Source organism: Bidens hawaiensis, unplaced genomic scaffold (assembly GCF_021521415.1).
Source record: "Bidens hawaiensis isolate Kalapana, Puna unplaced genomic scaffold, B.hawaiensis_p1.1 tig00025375_1, whole genome shotgun sequence".
NCBI lineage: Eukaryota > Viridiplantae > Streptophyta > Magnoliopsida > Asterales > Asteraceae > Bidens > Bidens hawaiensis.
Genome location: NW_027494049.1, coordinates 14,561 through 35,368, shown reverse-complemented (window position 1 = coordinate 35,368; position 20,808 = coordinate 14,561). Strand labels below are relative to the sequence as shown.

At 32.8% G+C, this 20,808-nt stretch overlaps 2 protein-coding genes across 2 annotated transcripts; one reads left to right on the top strand and one right to left on the bottom strand.

Annotated features, from left to right (window-relative positions):
- The first annotated feature begins 2,733 nt into the window (after nt 1-2,733).
- On the top strand, nt 2,734-5,756 carry LOC143571413 (CBL-interacting serine/threonine-protein kinase 5-like). Its single transcript, XM_077056843.1, has 3 exons — nt 2,734-3,265; nt 3,473-4,154; nt 5,131-5,756. The coding sequence occupies exons 1-3, from the start codon at nt 3,095-3,097 to the stop codon at nt 5,631-5,633; spliced, it is 1,356 nt and encodes a 451-aa protein (XP_076912958.1). The 5' UTR covers nt 2,734-3,094; the 3' UTR covers nt 5,634-5,756.
- Nucleotides 5,757-17,742: 11,986 nt separating this feature from the next.
- Nucleotides 17,743-19,680, bottom strand: LOC143571402 (ABC transporter C family member 13-like). The gene is made up of 3 exons (XM_077056831.1): nt 19,422-19,680; nt 18,312-18,479; nt 17,743-18,001 (listed from the first exon to the last, which is right to left on the bottom strand). The coding sequence occupies exons 1-3, from the start codon at nt 19,506-19,508 to the stop codon at nt 17,921-17,923; spliced, it is 336 nt and encodes a 111-aa protein (XP_076912946.1). The 5' UTR covers nt 19,509-19,680; the 3' UTR covers nt 17,743-17,920.
- Nucleotides 19,681-20,808: the final 1,128 nt, after the last annotated feature.

Genomic DNA, 20,808 nt, shown 5'->3' with positions numbered 1-20,808 from the left:
AATGAGACATCAGTTAAGCTTTAAATGAAAATCATGCAATTGTATGTTAAAAAAAATCATCCATCTTAAAAACTTTTTTCACAATTTAAAATACCTCCTCACCAAATTTTAAATATCCTAAGAATAAGAAGTCATCTTTTCTAAATTTAAAGATGCATGTATTAACATACTATTTAAAAAACTTTAATATAACAAATAAGGATGTTAATGGGATGATCGAGTACTAATAATCTCTTAATCATACTTGATTGTAACACCGTATTTTATACCGGCCCAATATCAATTGGATATCAGGTACACCTGTTGTTTTGATAAAATTTTTCAATGGGATTTCCAAATAAGTATATTACTATTTTAATTTTTATATAGTTTTATAACCCAGTGAAATTAGAAAAAAAAAAGAAACTAAAAATTAGTAAATTAGTAAATTATTTCATTACTCTAGGAAAAATAAAATAACAACAAATATTTGCAGGCATGATTCGGGTAACGAGTAAGTATGTTTCGAGTTATTGGGTTTGGTATCACTTAATACCATACATGTCCCATGCCAAGGAGTTTTTAAAACTAATCTCATACATGACCTCATATCCAAATACAAGTCCTAATACCTATCTCAAATGTTTCAAGTTTGTTCGTGGAGTTTAGGTTCATCACCTCTTATTGCAAAGTTAATTTAAAAGCCTCTTTCATTAAAAAAAAACGAAAGTATTTTAATTTACTATGATGCCAACCCACACTTTTAGTAGGACCGAAACCTCAAATTAATGAATAGGAATTAGGTTGAGTGAAGGAAACACGGAAATGATAAAAACAAAAGCCTCCTAATAAATTACACATGCATATAAATATTATTTAGAAACCTACTAATAATAATAAATTTGTAAACTTCGACTAGTGTACCAATTAGGTTGAGTGAAGTCTTCCCCTATCAGCTGTGTAATTGAGCTGATATACTTGTAAGCTATTTGAGATCAACGTGTTAAAATTTAAATCAAGCAGAATTTAAACAAACCTTATCTTGATCTTAAGATGAAGCTCGCTTAAATAAACGAATCCATTGGTTATAAAAATATAATATTACTTATATAACATATAATACCTTATAAAAATATTTATATATAATCGTGTAGATGAAAATAGATAAAGAATTAATGAATAATAAACGAGTCAAAAGTAAGCTAATTTAAAGTGCTCTAAAAATAAACGTGTCACCTCTGAACCAGGTCCACTTAAATTACAATCCGTCCCGTGTTTGTTCCTGTTGGAATCCTGGAAGGGAAGATAATAATTGTGATCGAAATGGTCACCTAATTAGCATGTGTAATATGGAATTTCGAAAAGACAAAGAAACTAATCTAAAAAGTGTCCAAACTACATTAAATATTACTGAAATTATAACTAAATCAACACCTAAACGGTTGCACATCCATTTATATGCTATCTAATCAAAGCATGGGTTTTGGCCTAACACTATCCAAAAGACTTAATTAAGCATTGAATTTGGTCTAATTAGAATAACCAACTATACCAATTTGTCAATATTGGTTCCTCCGGTTCATTGACTTGTGTCTTCAAATCCGAAATTACCAACAAGCATTTATTAATAATAAATGAAAATAATGGTGTCCTTCACTTATCATGTATAATTTGTTCAAGACGTATTTTATTAAATTAATTACCATTAGTCTTTACATAAAGTTTTATATCTTATTTTATTTTTCTTCAAAGTCGTTTAATTATGAGAATGATTAGATTTTAGAATATGTACGTGTTAACGTCCTTGTAGGACAAATATCTACTTTTATAGTCATGAAACTATTTCACGTATTTACTTTATTTTCGCATATGAAATCCTTCAAATTCTTATAAACTTTTGTTACGCATATTCATTTTTCTACATGTCTACTTTTCATATACATACTTCATTTTCTTAAAAAGTAAGTCTAGTTTTAACTTTTACATACTAAGACATGCGGACGTCAATTAAGTTTATAAATATATTTTGTCTGGACATTCTATAGTTATACGAATATCTAACATATTTTGGTCATCTTTCAAAAACACGTACCAAACTTGAGTGGTGATCATCAACTAGTCACCAAAATCAAGATTAAGCTAACATAAATTGAAGCCCAAATTTTTGGACGAGCCACACATATGAACATATATTACACACATTCTAATTAGATTTTCTTAATTAATAATAAAACATTAGATTAACATTTGAATCAGAAAGTATGACCTTTTTCCATTGAAGGTAGTGGAGAGATGATGAACGGGGTAATCAATTGATAGTCAGACCAAGATACTTTAGCCTCTCACTACATTTTCGATAGTCAGACCATATACTCTAGAATTCAACGTTCCATAATTCTGTCTTAATGAGGTCCTCATACTATTGCTTCATTCGTTTGATTTAATGAACAAATGATAAAAGTAGAAAATCATCACCGCTAAATGATGAGATCACTGCTAGACTTCACATCCATCTTTTGTCATATCGCTCAAACAATTATAACAATCATGAAAATTTTTAATGGCAACCTTTTTACTGTTATATATTTAGTAACACACTCTCTTAAAAATATCTTGACGACTAGTTAAAGAAACGATAAAATTAAACCACATAAACGTATTTATAATTTTAAGAACATGACCAAAATCTCCTTCACACATTAATCACCTAATAAAGTTATACTCCAACTTATACCATCACAAACTTGACCAAAATATGATTCCATAACTTATACACACAAATACTTTTCATTTATAGACAAATTTCATAATCTTCACACCACATATCAAATTGGTATTCAGTCCAAATCTATACATATTATTTATACTTGCTTGTGAAAGTAAACTGCAAACTCCATTAGTAATGATACGTGACACATCTCCATTGGTTAGTTCTTGATGATTCAATGAGACAATACTCAGAATTAGACATCAGTCACAATATCCCCACAACAACCAATCACCATTTGCCAAACCACACATTCCGGTGGGTCCCACCACCAGTTATCACCCCTTTATTTCCTACTTCACAACCAATTTCCAACCAACCCATTTCTCATAATCAAGACTAGTCAAAATGGAAGATCCACTAGAAGACTGCCGTTCAGCCGCCAGTAGCCGCCGCGTTATATTCGGAAAGTATGAGATGGGCAGGTTGTTGGGACAAGGCACGTTTGCGAAAGTTTATCATGCCCGAGACCTTCTCACGACAGAGAGTGTCGCAGTGAAAGTCATCAAAACCGAGACGGTTACCAGATAAAATATATTAGTTAGAGTTTACTGCTATAGCCTATAGCTATATTATTACCACCACTAGTAGTAACCAAATCACATCATATATGATATAACAATAAACCATAATAATAATATATTCTGATATATATATATTATATTATATTATATTGCAGTAAGCCTTAACTAATATTTTCTTTTTATGTGACAACCTATAATTCAGGTTCGGAAACAGGGTTTAATGGATCAAATCACTCGGGAAATCGCGGTGATGCGGCTAGTCCGGCACCCGAACGTGGTACAATTAAAGGAAGTTATGGCTACAAAAACCAAAATATTTCTAATAATGGAATATGTGAAAGGAGGTGAGCTATTTACCAAAATTGCTAAAGGAAGACTAAAAGAAAGTTTAGCTAGAAAATATTTCCAACAACTTATTAGCGCGATCGACTACTGCCACAGCCGCGGTGTCTATCACCGTGATCTAAAGCCTGAAAATCTTCTTCTAGACGAGAATGAAGATTTAAAAGTATCTGATTTCGGGTTATCAGCATTGCCAGAGCAATTAAGGAATGATGGAATGTTACATACGCAGTGTGGGACCCCGGCGTATATTGCGCCCGAGGTGTTACGAAAAAAAGGTTATGATGGCGCGAAGGCGGACACGTGGTCGTGTGGGGTGGTGTTGTATGCTTTGTTAGCGGGGTGTCTACCTTTTAGAGATGATAATTTGATGTACATGTATAAGAAGATTTTTAAAGCGGAGTATGAGTTTCCTCCGTGGTTTTCGGGCGATGCGAGGCGGCTGGTTGCTAAGTTGTTGGTGGTTAATCCGTCGCAGCGGATTACGATTCCGGCTGTTATGAGGTCGACTTGGTTCTCTAGAGGACTTAAAACCAGTGGAGGTGCACAATTTTTTTTCTTCTGAATTTTTATTAATTTTTTGTCTTTTGGATTTTTATTAATTATAGTTGTTTAAAAACTTTGTGGGTCGGATAAAGTTATTAAAAAAAGGAATTAAGAAAAAAATATTTTTAATTGTTTTATATGTATGAAACGTAATTTTATAAATTTGTAGAGTTCGGTTTAGGTCAAATCAGGTTGGTTATAATCCTTTGATAAATATCTTTGGAACGGGTAGACTCTAGGAGATTTTTTTTACCATAATCACTTTTTAAAAGTTTAAAAAGACGTGACTTGATGGAGGTTGAGTATATATGGGGTGTTTGGGATTCCTTATTTTCATCAACTCATAAGTTGTAAACTTTATAAAAAGTTAATAATGTGTATAAGATGTTTGGCAAACTGTAAGGCTTTATGGATTTTAACTTATGAAGAAAACAAAATAAAGGAGTTTTGAAAAGTTAAGAATATATAACTTATTAACTTAATGAGTTTGATTTGCCTATTACACCCCTCTAACACTCAAAACTTATTACACCCATTTTTTTTTAAAAAAAAGTGTCAATTTTAGTTATTTTGGTTTCCCCAAAATATATAAGCTAATCCAAACATTTTTTTTTATTTCTTTTAAAAAGTTCAAAAATTAACTAGTCCTTTCAACAAAAGTCCTTTTTTACTTAAATAAGCAATCCCAAACACACCCATAATTAAGAAAAACGAGTATCAAATACGAAATAACGTATATACAAATATTATATTGGAGTACTCTATGGGCCTGCTTCTAGCTGGACCCGGGCATAAAGTTCAGGTTAAACATTAGTCTTGTATTCTTGTTCATAGCGTAAATAATGGTCCTAGTATAGAATAAAGTCCATGTTTGGATGGATTGTTATTTTCGGGTTCCGGTGAACTAGGATTTTCAACTTTAATTGTCACCTAATCATAATTAACTCAAACATTTCCCAAATTACTTTGCAGGTATTCTTGCTCCAATACTACTTAAAACCGCCAGTCTGGTCGACATGACAGAATACGATAAAACAAGTGAAACAGAAAAGCCAATCCGAAAGTCAAAATCATCACCGCGGTTCTACAATGCATTTGAATTCATATCATCTATGTCATCCGGTTTTGACCTATCCAACATGTTTGAGACCAACCGAAAATCGGAATCCTTATTCACATCAAAATATTGTGCATCAATGATCATGAATAAGCTAGAGTCAATAGCTAAAAAGCTAAACTTCAAGATCTTGTATTCGAATCAAAACGAGTACAAGTTGAAGATGGAGGGGATAACCGAGGGTCGAAAAGGAAAGTTACTGGTGACCGCAGAGGTGTTTGAGGTGGCGCCCGAGGTCGCGGTGGTCGAATTTTCGAAGACGGCAGGGGATACACTTGAGTACAAGAAATTTGAAGAGGATGTTAGACCGGGCCTACAAGACATTGTTTGGAGTTGGCAAGGTGAGAAGAGTAGTTGATAACATTATAAGTTTATAACAATCACACAAGAAACATATTTAGAATGTTGTGGTAGGCTCCACTTGTAACCGTATGTACTAAGATACTATATATGGTTCCATTTTATAAATATAATATGTTTATAACTAATTTCTTTTTAATTAGTTTAGGTAACCATTATTACTAGAAAACACAATGTTGTTGTTTATTAATATTTCTTGTAACTTGTAACTTGTAACTTGTAACTTGTAAGTGCATCTTTATTTTATATAAAACTTAAAACTCAAAATTTATGTGCCTAATCATCAAGTCTTCGGTTAACATGGCCAAATTTGCTGATTTATGGAATCTCCTAGGAAAAAAATGGGTTCGTAGTAAAACCAACAATATATGACTAATTAAAAATGAATACTTGTTGAGGACTTTATTATTATTATTATTATTATTATTATTATTATTATTATTATTATTATTATTATTATTATTATTATCAGCAAAACTCACCCACATATTAAGGTTAACATCAAATGCTAATAAAAAAAATACATGTTATATAATACATTAATTTTACAATATACATCGTACGGTCATATGTTAATGTTATATATGTTGGTAAGTGGTGCGGCATGCTAGATGGCAGGTTCGGTGAACACCATGCCATCCCCCTCATCCTAGGGGTGTTCTTCGGGTTATTTATTCGGGTTTCAGTTTGTTCAGGTCGGGTTGTTCGAGGTTGAGCTCAAAACAAATTGACCCAAGAACCGACCCAAATAAGTTCGGTGTGTTCGGGTATCGGGTTAATTCGGGCCGGGTTTCGGGTTTAACAAATTAAAAAAATTTATCCACCTTTAACAATATAAAAAAACATATTTTAAGCCGTTATAAAACCGTAATATACAACCATATTCAATTATAACTTATAATATTTAGCAAAACATGAAACTTATCATACAAGCATGCATTAGACGGGATGAAGTGTTGTAGCATGTGATCAATTCTTGTGTAGATTGAAGAACATGCCAAATACATATTGGTTTAAATACTATATTATTTAAATTTTTGAATTAAAGATACATTCTCAATATGCTTTATGGTAATTAATACATTGGGATCCAATGTGATAGACCCAATATTAATTGGAGTATTGAGAACAGCCAAACAATAATACATATGGTCACTATGTTACTTCACCGCTAAACTACCTTATAGAAATAAGGATACATACATCGATGTATCATACTTCGGGTTATTCGGGTCAACCCGAATAAGGGTATTTCAACCCAAATACCGACCCGAATATTTTATCTCGGATTCGGGTCAAGAGTTTAATCGGTTCGGGCGAATTCTGATCGGGTTATTCGGGTTTCGGGCCGCTTCGGTTCGGGTTCCTTATTCGGGTACAGATAAAAAACATACCCCTACCTCATCCCATGAAGCTGATGTGGAGATGTGGGGTGGCGGCGGAGACCACATCGTTACTGCAAAACAAGTTTTCTCTCAAAGTTTCGATGGTCCAACTTTCATATCACTTGTTTTCAGATTAATTGACAATGACATTCAATATAATGTAAACACCTACCACAAGCAATTAATACACAAGCACATTCAATACACTATAAAAATCTACCACACATTAGTCAAGCCCTTTAAATCCACTTTCAAATGTTTATACCATGAGTTTATCCTTTGACTTTTAATAATTTCTTTCTAATCTTAACTCAATATTACACCATCTCAAAAATCCAATACGATATTTTATGTCTTTATATTAGAAGTAAATAAGAAATATATAAAAAAATCTATAATTAGATGTATTATTAAACTTTATAAGCTACCTAGTGCATAATGTAATATAAAAGTAATTAAATAAATAAATAAACTTTATGGTGGTCGTGGTTATGTACTTATGTGATATATAGTACATAATTGTGTCACTTGAAAGAGGAACTGCTGTGTGAACTTTTCTACATAACCATGTGATATTATATCACTTTAGAAATTTGGTGTTTTGAAGTATGTAAACTTCAAAACCCACCGTTTTCATGTAATTTTGTGATTTTGATGTTTGACTTGCTCTTTCTAGCCATCGTCCTTTAATCTTTGTTGTCCATAAAAAAAAATAATAATAACGTATTGGAAATATATATTGTCATCTATACAAATTTTAGCTTTGTCAAGGGTTATTAATAGACTCAAAACTCTCTGACTTTCTCGTACGGTTCTAGAGGGTAAAACCATATATCGAAATTCTGAACAAATCGAAGGTTAAAGAGTTGCTAAAACAAAACCAGAAAGATTCATAGCTTGTGGATTCATCATAAAACATTTTAATTTGACTAACTATAGTTCTTAGTCATCTAAAACGTATACTCAAATGTATTCCGTATGAAATAGAAATTTTATAACAATCGACAGAGATGGATCAATGTGTTGAAACCCAAATTTATTACTTAATTGAACATTTATGCCGTGAGTTTAAATCATGTCACCCAATGATTATGGATGAGTTGCTAAGTTGAAATGAGTATGTTAGTTACTTACAAAATGAAAAATATGGACATGCATAGATGAATTGCAATTTGCAAAGATTTAGAAACAGAGGATTTATTACTTGTGGATTTAACCAACCATTCTGCCATTCTGGCATTCTATCGGAGAAGAGTTTGGATTTGAATAGATGAGTGCACAAAGTTTTCAATAGAGACATGTAGACAACATATTATTAGACACAATGTAATTAAGAGTCTGTTTGATAGCTTCTTAACAGTCATTAAGAGTGTTAAGAGGCTACCTCTTAATGTTTCATAGCCTTTTAATGGTTAAAAGACAACTTTAAATGTGAATGGTTAAGAGGTTACCTCTTAATAGTTACCTCTTGTCCATTTAGACTTAAGGTTGACTCTTAGGTCTGAATGGTTACCTTATAACCATTAAGAGGTTATGAACCATTAAGAGGTAGCCCCTTAATTACCGTTAAGAGGCTACTAATATTATGTAAATATAGGTTAGGTATATATATAGCCCATCTACATTTACACCATTGTTACACGTATATAAGAGTTAAACTCAGCATCGAAAAATTTAAATGAAATGAAAGATTTTGAAAAAGGAAATATTAAATAGTCTGATCGGTAATTCAATTAATATACACATTTAAGCGACATGCATTGCATAAATAACCATAACAATGCATTAGTGGGTGAAATATAAAAGGAATTATTTGTTAATAAGTAATCACAAAGGTAGATTAAGTTAGTGGTGAAACCTAGTTGGTGAAAGATGTATTTATTATTTGTTGCCAAGTAACTAAAAGTTATAAAAGGTGAAATACTTTCAAATTATAGACCTAGGAGTTAGAAATCAATAGAATATGTTGATATATTGTAACTGGTAAGAAGATGAAACTAATTATGGTTTTATTCTCACCACACGATGAATTATTTGACGGACTCGGATGTTTTTTCAAATAAGGATAGAAAAAAAGATCTTGTCTTCGATTATCTTCTTAGCTACTCATTTTCATGGATTTTAAATAAAGATAGTAAAAATAATGTTAGTCGACCGAGTTGATAAAAATGGTATCATGTAAAAACCACTTTCCTTTTCTTTTTATTAAAAAGCCTTTAAAAAATATGATTAGTACCAAATCTCATGATGAATTTTGATTGGGTGGAATAGTTCATTTGAAATTCACATGAGATTGCACATGCTAGAGCTTGAAAAGTGACACCATGATATAAATATTAAAATATACAATTAATAAAGTTTTTTAACCCATCGTATCAAGCATTCGAGTGTAAGGATTGCATCCCATCCATTTTGTGTTTGACCCTAATTATTTGTCTATCCGCAATCCTCAATTATTTTTTAATAATACTTTTAACACTAGTTTTCTGATAATCAAACATAAATAAATATCAACAAAATAGTTGAAGCTGACGTCATTAACAAAAACTAAATGATGTTTTATCTTATATGATTTTATTATGTTTTCTTGTAACAAAATTTAAATAACTATATGAATGGAAAAGTTGCTAGTTTTGCACATTACACTTGCACACTATATCTATATGAGGTTGGATATATATGTTCATCACTTTGTATGTCTCAGATGCATGTATGATATAATTAAACTAGAGAATATTAAACTTAAACATAGAAAAAGTGAAAAACAATCTTCATTACATACGTACTAGGATAGGTAACGATAAGAAACGAAAATAGTACATATGGTCGATTCCATTTTGTGATAGGTTACTTATGAGGCTATATGATAGAATGACAACCTTGGCATGCCTCTTTTCTCCTTGCAAGTGACCGCCTCTAACTGAGTGCCACATTAAGAATGTTAGTCTTATCGACAGAGATGGCAAAAAAACATAAACCATACACACTAAAATTATGAAAAATTAGACTAAAATCAAGATTTAGCTACACCACATTAATGAAAACCGTTATTTGCTACTTCATAGAACATGTAACCAGAAAGTTTGGAATCATATCAACCAATGATCATGGATATATTTGTTACTTGAAAGTATTATGTTAGTTATGAGATGGAAAATGTTGACTATTAAGTGAAATGCAAAGATTTAGGAAATGAGTATTTAGCAAGTATTATATAGAAGTGAATTTGGATTTGAAAAGATGAGTACATGAATTTCTCAAAACGAGACAACACAGAAAAATATGATATGAGAAATGTATAAAATAAAATGAAATATTTTGAAAAGGAAATATTTATTAGTGAGGTTGTATTGTATTCTGATTTGACTATTGTATGCATTTAAGCACTTGTCATTTGTATGTGTTGTATATGTAATCGTAAAAAACAAATCCCATAAGCATAGCGTTACAATATAAAATGATTAGTTATTAATAAATAGTTATAAAGTTGACAAGATTAGTGGGTAAATGTAGATGGATTAATTCATAGAATAATAAGCTTGATTGGTGAAAGATGTATTGTATTTATTATTTGATATTTGACAATAAATTATTAAAAGTTTTAACGGTGAAATACATGTAAATTATGTAGAGTACTTGTTAAGTAGTCAATAAAGTACAAAATATTAATTGTGAAAATATCCATACATGTATTTTTGTAAGAAAATAAATTAAAATCATTAAAAACTCTTGGCCTTCTTTGATACAAGAATAGGTCAAGTATAAATTGATAAGCCGGTCAAATTGGTCTAATTTTGTTTTCATGTAATTATTTTTTTTTCTCATTCGTGGCTACCTCCGAGTTATGGAGGTAGCTTGATGGTGGCATTGTTATTGATAAGCCGGTCAAATTGGTCTAATTTTGTTTTCATGTAATTATTATTTTTTCTCATTCGTGGCTACCTCCGAGTTATGGAGGTAGCTTGATGGTGGCATTGTTAGTGTTTTCGCTTGTTTATAAAAGTTAGTGGTTCGAGAAAAAAATTAAAGTTTGTAATGAATACAAACCGATAATAAGTGATTTGCATCATAGATGAAAGCCCATATGAATTCCAGTCGAGATTGATCATATATAAATTATTTAACCGTCTTTTAATAGGTTCTTTTAACCTATCATGTCAAGCATTCGAGTGTGAGGATTACATACCATCAATTTTGCATTTGACCCTAATTATTTGTCCAATAGCAATACTCAAGTGGTTTTCAATAATACATTCACACTTGTTTTCTAATTATCAAACATTATCAACTAAATAGTTGAAGTTGACTTAGTTAAAAAGAAAACTAAATGAAAACTTGTATCTTATAATTAGATTTTGTTAGAAAAAGATTTGATGACTTATATGAACGAATAAAGTCCGAATTTTACACAATTGCTCATTGTATATTTACATGAAAATGAATATGTTGGCTTAGTTTCATACTTTGTACTTCTTAAATATATTATAGAATTTGTATTATAGAGTTATACTAAACAATATAGATTATACAGCGTAAAACTATATCATTCAATACAGTCTTCCAATATAATAAAGACAAACTAAATTTTAATTTACCTATATATCATATTGATATCATGAATGGTTGGACATGAGTTAGACTTTCACAACCAATGTCAATCCCGCAATCATAATCATAATGAATTTACGCTTTATTTTCATTCGGTTTTGCTCACAATAATGATTATTAGTGAAATGAAAAACACACATTTTTTGAAAAAATAAATTAAGTGGAAATCTAGGATGATTGCGCAAGTGGAATTATTATTGGCAACAAAAGTTATAGTTACGAGTTTCATTGACAATTTGTAAATATGGATTATTATCATCAATCAGTGAGTTATACTTTAAACTATTTAAATCTTATTTGTCTAATAAAAATAAAATAAATATAAAATGAGAAACAGATCCCAAATAACATAAATACTAGAACTGGTAACGACAAGAAACATAAATAGAAATAGATAGCGAACCCATTTGGTGATGGGTTACTTACGGGGTCATGTGAATGATAAAATGACAATCCCCACATAAGTGACCCCCTCTAATAGAGTGCCACATTAAGGATATAATTAATTATCAAAATAAATGTTTTTGTCTTAGAAATGATTTTGTGATAAATAGTATGTGACAAATTTAATAAGTGATGTGTTGTTGGTTCAACGATGATGATGTTAAGTTTTGGGAAGGCCGGGATGTTACATCCATCCATACTCCATTTCATAATCAAAAATCTTGTTTTTTCTTGTTGGTGCTTTTAAGGTTTCTTCACTACAAAGAAAGGTGTTAAATGCCTAGTTCTTCATAACTAAGTGCTAACATCTGAGGGGAGGTTCTGTCCAAGTGATGTTAAGTTGTGGGAGTGTTTATGATATAGCTTGGAAGTAAGATACGTATGATTCTAGACTTGTTTAAGTTTGTTTCTAACGTTTAAGCGAGGATCCAAACTTTTATCAATCGAACATCAGTAAAAATAAGTTACATACGTCATATAAGGGTTTTGAAGAATGTATAAGGTTTTAAAACACTTAAAACAAGTGTTGCTTTGATGCTTAGGATGATTTTTAACAAATTAATTATGTGCACACTGTCAGATGGACCGTCTAATAATGAGACAACCCATCTAATAAAGACATGGTGTATAAAAAAGTTAGGCACCCCCATCGCACACATACGGGCCATCTAATAATAAGATGACCCGTCTGAACTAGTGACACTACGTCTAACTGAATTTCTAGTCAAAAAGTCAAACTATTGGTTATATGGGTCGTATAATAATCATATAGTTTGTGCAATGATAAAAATTATTACTTTAATAAAAAAATTAAGTTTTGAACCTATTAACTGAAATTTTTAATGAGTGTTGAAACGATAAAACCACACCAGTATGGTCTGCACCTGGATCCGAATATGATCCAAATGTTCATGTAAACCTATATATGATGGGTTAAGCATCCGAAAACGCATAGTTTATAAGAACAAGTTCACTGACAAGGCAGAAAGGTGAATACATTAAACCTTTACAAACTATTAAACATATTTACTCTCATAGGACGAACGGGTCATTTGTCTTAAAGAGTCAAAAATTGTTAACATGAAATAATGAAATCTCTAAAACTTTATAACACAAGATAGAAATAAAAACACTCAGACTACGTGCACATGTGTTTGGATCCAAACATAATTGACAAACTAGTAGGCATTCTATATGTCAATCTCAAACCAAATCTCCAACAGGCGCAACTCCAAAGAATGTTGACTTGAGTGCTTACATTAGTGATACACCCCAGGGGACAGAACAGATACCCTGCTGTGTTGTATAGAAAAATATATTTGTATTTTAACGAAAGTTCGGAAGTTTTTTTAGAGTCGATCAATGATTCACTAGCATATCGCTGACGTATTTTCAAAATTGCTTTACAGGAAAACAGACATGTTAGATATGACAGAAAAAAGATTGGTGATAAATAGTCATTATTGCTATTTGATGACTCAGATGTTTAAATCAGAAATAATTTGGATTATATTTTCATGGACATGCTTTGTAATATTAAACGGATATTTCAAACCCAATTTTATAAAATAATATTTAATTAAAAAACTTTCATTAAAAGAACACAACTTTGATATATATACAAAACCGATACCATATATTGGTCATACGTATGGGCCCCCGAGGTCGGGTGTGACAATTAAACATTAAAAACGCATTCTTTTGCCCACTCATCATATGTACAAATGGAGAACCAACATAACCTAGCTTACAACGAATACTAATAATACTACTTTAAGCTAGTAAATGATATACATAAATGAGAAGCGAAATGAAATAGACTATTTTAAGGAAATGAAAAAAATGGTGTTTGGTTGGCTAATGGAATATAATCATCTATTACTACATCCATTCAATTCCTCTAAAACACCCAAATTCATTCCATCCACTCTTTAATTACCCATTTCACACTACATCACCTCCGCTTCTCTCCTAACACCCCACCACCGTTGCACCTACCATAGCCAACCACCACCAATTGCCAACGTTACTGCCACCACATCCACCGACACCAACTATCGTCACCATCATTTGCTGCCCACCACCGATACCACCCATCCCCACCAGCTAGAGCTGTTCAAAAAGCTCATGGCTCAAAGCTCGCTCGAAACTCGATCGAAAAAAGCTCGGAGGAAGCTCGCTCGAAATTGACTCGATCGTAAACGAGCCGAGTCGAGCTCGACTCGATATCTAAACGATTCGATCCTGAGCTAGCCTCAGCTCGACTCGAGCTCGCTTGATAGGCTCGAATTATTTATTTTAATTTGTTATATATTTTTGTATGTATACATAGAATTATCTAGTCCAAACTCCAAATATCCATTATTTGACATATGGGCTTCCTTTCCTGTTTAAAGAAACCTATAATGCAAAACATAAACATGATATTTGTCGTTCCATCATCCACAAAACTCTAATCCCCATCGTCTCTGCTATGCCGCTCTTGCCTCGTTTCACTCATAAAATTCTAATTCGAAGTCACGATTCTGCTGCTTTCAATCGCCATAACATCGATTGAACTTGTTTGTTGCTTAATTAGTTGATCACAGGTAAAAATTCTCTGATTTCACACCACAAATCTCGTTCTTTTCATTGAAGTTTTGATATTTCTTTTATTTTTTGATTTTACAGGATTAGTTGGTGTGTAACTTGTGTTTGGAAACAGGGTGGTTTTCGAGTTCGAGCTGAGCCAGCTCGATTGAACTTCGAGCTCGAGCTGCACTACTAGAAAAAAGTAATGTTTCCTACAAAAATTTCCAACACATTTCTTACAAACGCTATTTCCAACACTTTCCAACGAAATTCTTACGCAAAAGGAAGATAGTGACAAAAAAAAATTTGTGTTAGAAATGCGTAGCAAATATTCCAACACATTTCCAACAAAAAATTTAGTTGTACGCTTTTGTATAACCTTTTCGTGAGAAATGCGTAACAAAGAAAACAAAAAAAATATAAGTAATAGATTTCGTTGGAATAGCGTAGGAACTATCCAACTCAATTTTAAGGAACGGTTAATTACAACCTTTTGTTATATATATAAATTATTATTATTATATTGTTGTTGGTTATGTTTATTTTTAATAGTATGAATTTTGTCTTTTTTTTTTCTATGAAAGTTGTTGATGACAATAATATGAATTTATTAATATTAATATGCACATTGTTAGGGCATAGAATTTATGTTGAGGATCTTCTATCCTTAATTGACGTATGGATAAATTATCCTTGAGATATGTTCCACGTTGCGAAGGATTAATGATCCTCGGTATTATCTGTTTACTAATGATTGTGTTTGAGTGGTGTTGTGTTTGATAGATATAACGGTTGGACGACTTGGTCAGCCTATTTAATCGCTACTGGACTACTCCTGCACGTGGTCAAAGAGATGGGAACGGCTAGTGGGAAGAGTGGCGTGATTATAGGAAATCTAGTTCTTTGTTATTTTTTTATTTATATCGATATTATGATCAATTTGGACGACACTTGTTATCTCACATTCAGAAACACTTCTGAGAACTCTCTCTAGCAGTTCACACACTTAGCATTCTTGTAATCATTGATCATAATCTCCACAATTTGTAACCCGGTTTTTTGATTAATAAAGTGGTGATAAACGATTTGTCATCACCCGAGGTTTTTGTGTCGGCGATTCGAACAAGATCAAGGGCTTTTCCTCGTAACAAATCCTCGTGTTTGTGTTTGCAATCCTTTCATAATCGTTATTATCATAATAGAACTAGCCCTCACCTTACAAATTTGGTTACTTGATCCTTAAATGATTTTTTATCAAAACAATTTGGCGTCCACCGTGGGGCAATTGGTGCTATAATCCATATTATTTCCTATCAATTTTCAACCTATTTATCTACACTACCATCAATGGCCTCTCAACAATCTTCTGCTTCATCCACCATGCCTTCATCAGTTTCTCACCCACCAAGAACCTTACCACCGATGTCTCCTCCGCTAGCAGTAGCTCTAAGGACCACCGCGGCTCGAAACAAGACACAACTTCCAGTGTTCCAGAGCTCAAAAATAACTACTACCACTTCGGTAGTTAACTCTAACAATGATGTTTCTACTATGTTTTCACAGGTTAAAACATATATGGAGCAGCAAAGCAGGACCAACCAAAAGATCCTTCGTGAGATAGAAGATCTCAAGAATAACAAGAGGCCTCTGGAGGATCAGATTCCTTTGGTGCCTAGAACGTTGGATTTCACCACTCTAGGATCCTTGGCTCAACTTGCTTAAGGATCATCTATCCTTCAACAGGGGTCATGGGTCAGCAAACTCAATGATCCTCGTTCCTCCAGCCAAGATCATATATCCTCCAATAAGGGTCCATGGGTCAGCAAGCTCAAGGATCCTCGTTCCTTCAGCCAAGATCATCTATCCTTCAGCAGTGGTCCATGGGTCTGCAAGCTCAGGGATCCTCGATTTTCCAGCATGGATCATCCATCCTTCAACCAAGATCCTTAAACGATTTTTGACCAAAACACACATAATATATATATACAGTTTGGACCTTGCAATTGAATTATGACAAAGTACAAATAGATACAATAAAGGTCAAGGCGCGGGATCAAACATCCGAACCATGTTGTTCACCAATAAACACCTCCCAACACATCATTTTCAACTCTTTTTATCCTTGTATTCATGTGTCCCCATGACTATGACATTTTTCCATACATTACATGTATCCATTCCACATCAATAACTAACGTATGATTACAAATAGTTTTTTTAAGTATAAATTTTACTTGTAAATTAGGAAATTCGTATTCTCGAATCTTCGGGGTAATGTGGCGTGTACAAATCTCAAATGGAAATAAAAATGAGATTACAAAACCAAACACCAATATAATCTTAAACTAGGATTTAGGATCCCGCGCTTCGCGACGGGACCATTAAACCGAGCAAAAAAACATACGTAAACTGGTTAAACCACGAACGTGCTGTGAGACTATGCGAGATCAGCATGTATCAGGTTACAATATCGGAAGTAAACAAAAGAAATAAACTTGTGCAACGCCAAAATACAACAAACTATCCAGCACGTTACAGTAGCGAACCGATGCAAATTCGGTTATTATCGGCGGTACCAACACAAATTGGTAAACATGAATTAGTAAGCCAAAAAACCAAATATTAAAAGTGTGGTATCAAACGTCGAAACAAGGATATAAAAACATGTGACGATGGGATAATTGTAAATCATAAAAAAAGTTTCGGTTATTTTATAGACCAACCATAACAAATACGAAAGAAAAGTTTAAAATTTTAACCGACAAATAAAACATGTAAAACCGACACTTACCCACATTTAAGGTTTGCCAAATATACTTTAGTTTTAAAAGTTAAAAAAAAAGATGAATAATAAATTGAATAGTAAATATGTGAAGGGAAATAAATTCCCCTTTTAATATATATAATAATAGAGCGGGTGTGGTATATTAAGAAATTTCACCATGTGTAAATTAAAAAAAAAACAGAAACATAATGTCTACATAACATCAAAGAAAAAGATTTGGTTCGGTTGTGATAGAAAACGTCCTATAAGGGGCCTACTGTATTTTTTTATGCGTTTTAAAAATCGAAACGTGTTACATTAACGAGAGACTTGATTCGGTGTCTTTTGTTTTCTAGAAAACCCTCGAGACCGCCCGTAGATAGATAAGTTTTTTTTCTTTAACTAACCACGAGAATATAGATATTACATAGTACAATAGTTCATATAATAATACATATATTTTGTACTATGTGCAACAACAACAAAGGAACATAATATTGAATGGTGGCACTACTACATTGAGGATGCTTTAGCAAAGCTCCAAAATCTAGAAGACTCGTCCTTGAGTAGAATCTGAGGGTTTCCTTGTTCCACCTGTATCATGCCAAAAAAATAACCAAATAATAAGCATTTTTTCAAAAATAATTCAAATAAAAAAATCATATCATGAGGTGATGGAAATAGTTGAATTTTATATTATTACAACTTTTGTGGAAGGTAAAGGTCATATAAAGTTGAGGGTCCTTGTTTCCACATAACTAAATGCATCATAAATTTATATCACCACAAAACATGAAATTATTAACTATAGAAAACATGTCTTGGTGCATTACCTGACACGTCTATTTTGTCACCTCTAGTTATGAACAGACAAAAACGAGGTAAGACAGTTTAACTAACTTACCAAGATTCCTTGATCAAGAATAAGAACATTGTCCATATGTAGAATTGTGGAGATACGATGAGCGATTGTGATAACTGTCAAGCCCCTACATTCGCTAGATATTGCATCTTTAAGTTTTGAAGCGGTTTGAGTGTCTATAATTGCTGTACATTCATCCAAACATAACACCTACATCAATTGAAACCGTTAGGGAATTGAAATATCAGACACGAGCAGACGAATAAGAGATGACGATATTGAGTCAACCATGTTGCACACTAAAAGATTGCCCAAAGTGTATTTTAATGTATATAACCTCCTAAATCACTTTATGCAAAAAATTTGTAATACTACAGTTTCATTATTACATATAATACACTATGTATACTTGGTAAAAAATAATACACAATGTATTTCTAATATGAGAATATATGTTTTTAGGGAAGGGATCCTTTAAGAACTCCAGAACTAAGAATCAAATTCAGACACACGTTTATTTTAATCTTAATTTTAATCCACTTCCCCTAAAGTCAACATGCAACTAAATATAATTAATGTGTGGCTACAAATTGTGTTTTTTAGTTCTTCAACTGAAAATGAGTTCTCATTTGATCATTAGGTTTATTATAACACTAAATTATTGCAAGAACAAACCTAAACGTGTATTTTTATTTATCAATGATTTAGGTCTTTTTTTTTTTTGTATTTCTTAACTACAAATGTGTACGTTATGTACCTTAAAATAATCAAACTAAAATTTTATTAAAATTTTTTAGATTTTTAATCATTTACCCACACATGTCACATGTATAGGTTGAAGAGAAAACATAAACATTGCATTTCAACCATTTTCTTGTATTTTACAAAAAAATAAGATTTAAAAAATGAGCGATTTAGTTTGCTCTGCGTATTCTCACATCAAAACCATGCTCTGCGGCTAGAGCCCTCCCTTATGAAAAAAACTGACATTTTTAGTGTTTTGGTAAGGTAAACAGTAAACACTACTACGAAAATTTGAACCTTCATATGGATATCATATGAAATAATCTCCTAACAAAATCGTAAACATTTCTGACAAACCAAACCCACCCATTTAGCCATCTCTACATTACATATATGAACTGTTCTAACCTTAGTAGACTTAAGAAAGGCGCGTGCAAGGCAAAGGAGTTGTCGTTGCCCAACTGAAAATGAAGTTCCAGACTCTTTTATATGCATATCTAGTCCGCCTGCGGCCCGAACCTCCTCCTTAATATGACATTTCTCTAAAGCTTTCCAAATATTTAAGTCTTCGTGTATGTTAAAGGGGTCTAAATTGTCCCTTGAGTTAATATGCAGGAAAACATAAATATCTTGTTATTTCCAAATGACAAATTTGACAAGTTTACTATGCATGGTTCAAATAAAAAAAAGTTAGCTGAAAAGGAATCAAATGGGCCGGGTCGAACAAGTTGAAGTATTTTGATGTATACAACCTCCTAAATCGTTATTATGCAACATTTGGATTATTTTGTAGTAATATTGCTTCTTTAAGCGGGGTCGTATTTTGTAGTAATATAATCAATGTTTTTAACTTTTTTATAACCGGATCGGACAATGAACCAGTCGCCTTACTAGTTAACAATTCAGACAGGATTTAAGAACAGGGTGACATCATATATAATATAAAATTAAAATTATATACATACATCTAATACAAAACAAAACATCAAAATACTTTATGTTTTGATGTGAATTGGCATTTTTATGTAAATATAAAGACTTTATAAATAAATATGAAGTCTCGAGACTAGTGAATAAAAATATGCGAATTTTAGGAAAAAAACAATTTAAAAAAAATAAAAACTTGAAAATCCGGTCACCAGTAACTGGCCAGCTCAAATGAAGAACGGCCAGAGAGGCTTAACCGGACCAGTTCCTATCCAACCTGGCTGCCTATCCGTTATCATGTTGTTCACCAATAAACACCTCCCAACACATCATTTTCAACTCTTTTTATCCGCAGCAACGACCGCGGTTGTGAGTTCACCTCCGGTGAGTTCACCTCCGTTGGTCTCTACCACGGCGGCCTCCGCTATGTCTCCTCCGGCGCCGGCGACTACGGCCGGTCCTTCAGGTATGTCCGGGGTTGGGGCGTCAAGCCAATCTCTGCCTCCTTCCCATCTGCCTGACCTCTTGGATGGATATCCGTTAGGTTCGGGTGATGGGTTTGGCGGCTACAGGCCTGTCGTCGACTCTACAGGTGCGTAGGGTTATTTTGGCCTTTTATTATTTCTATATATGTTTTCTTTTTATCATCTTTTCCTAACTGCTTTTTGCGTTTGCAGTTTCGGATTCCAATGAAGTGTATGTTCCACGATGGAACATCCGCCGAGGAACAACCCTTCGGACGCCTGTAGAATGCGTCGAGTGGGCGCGCCACGCCGCCCCAAGGGGGGCGCTGGGGGAAGCAATGTCAAGCTACCAGGAGGGTAGGTTGACAAATGAGCTCCGGATTCTCCTAGCCCAGATGCAGCCG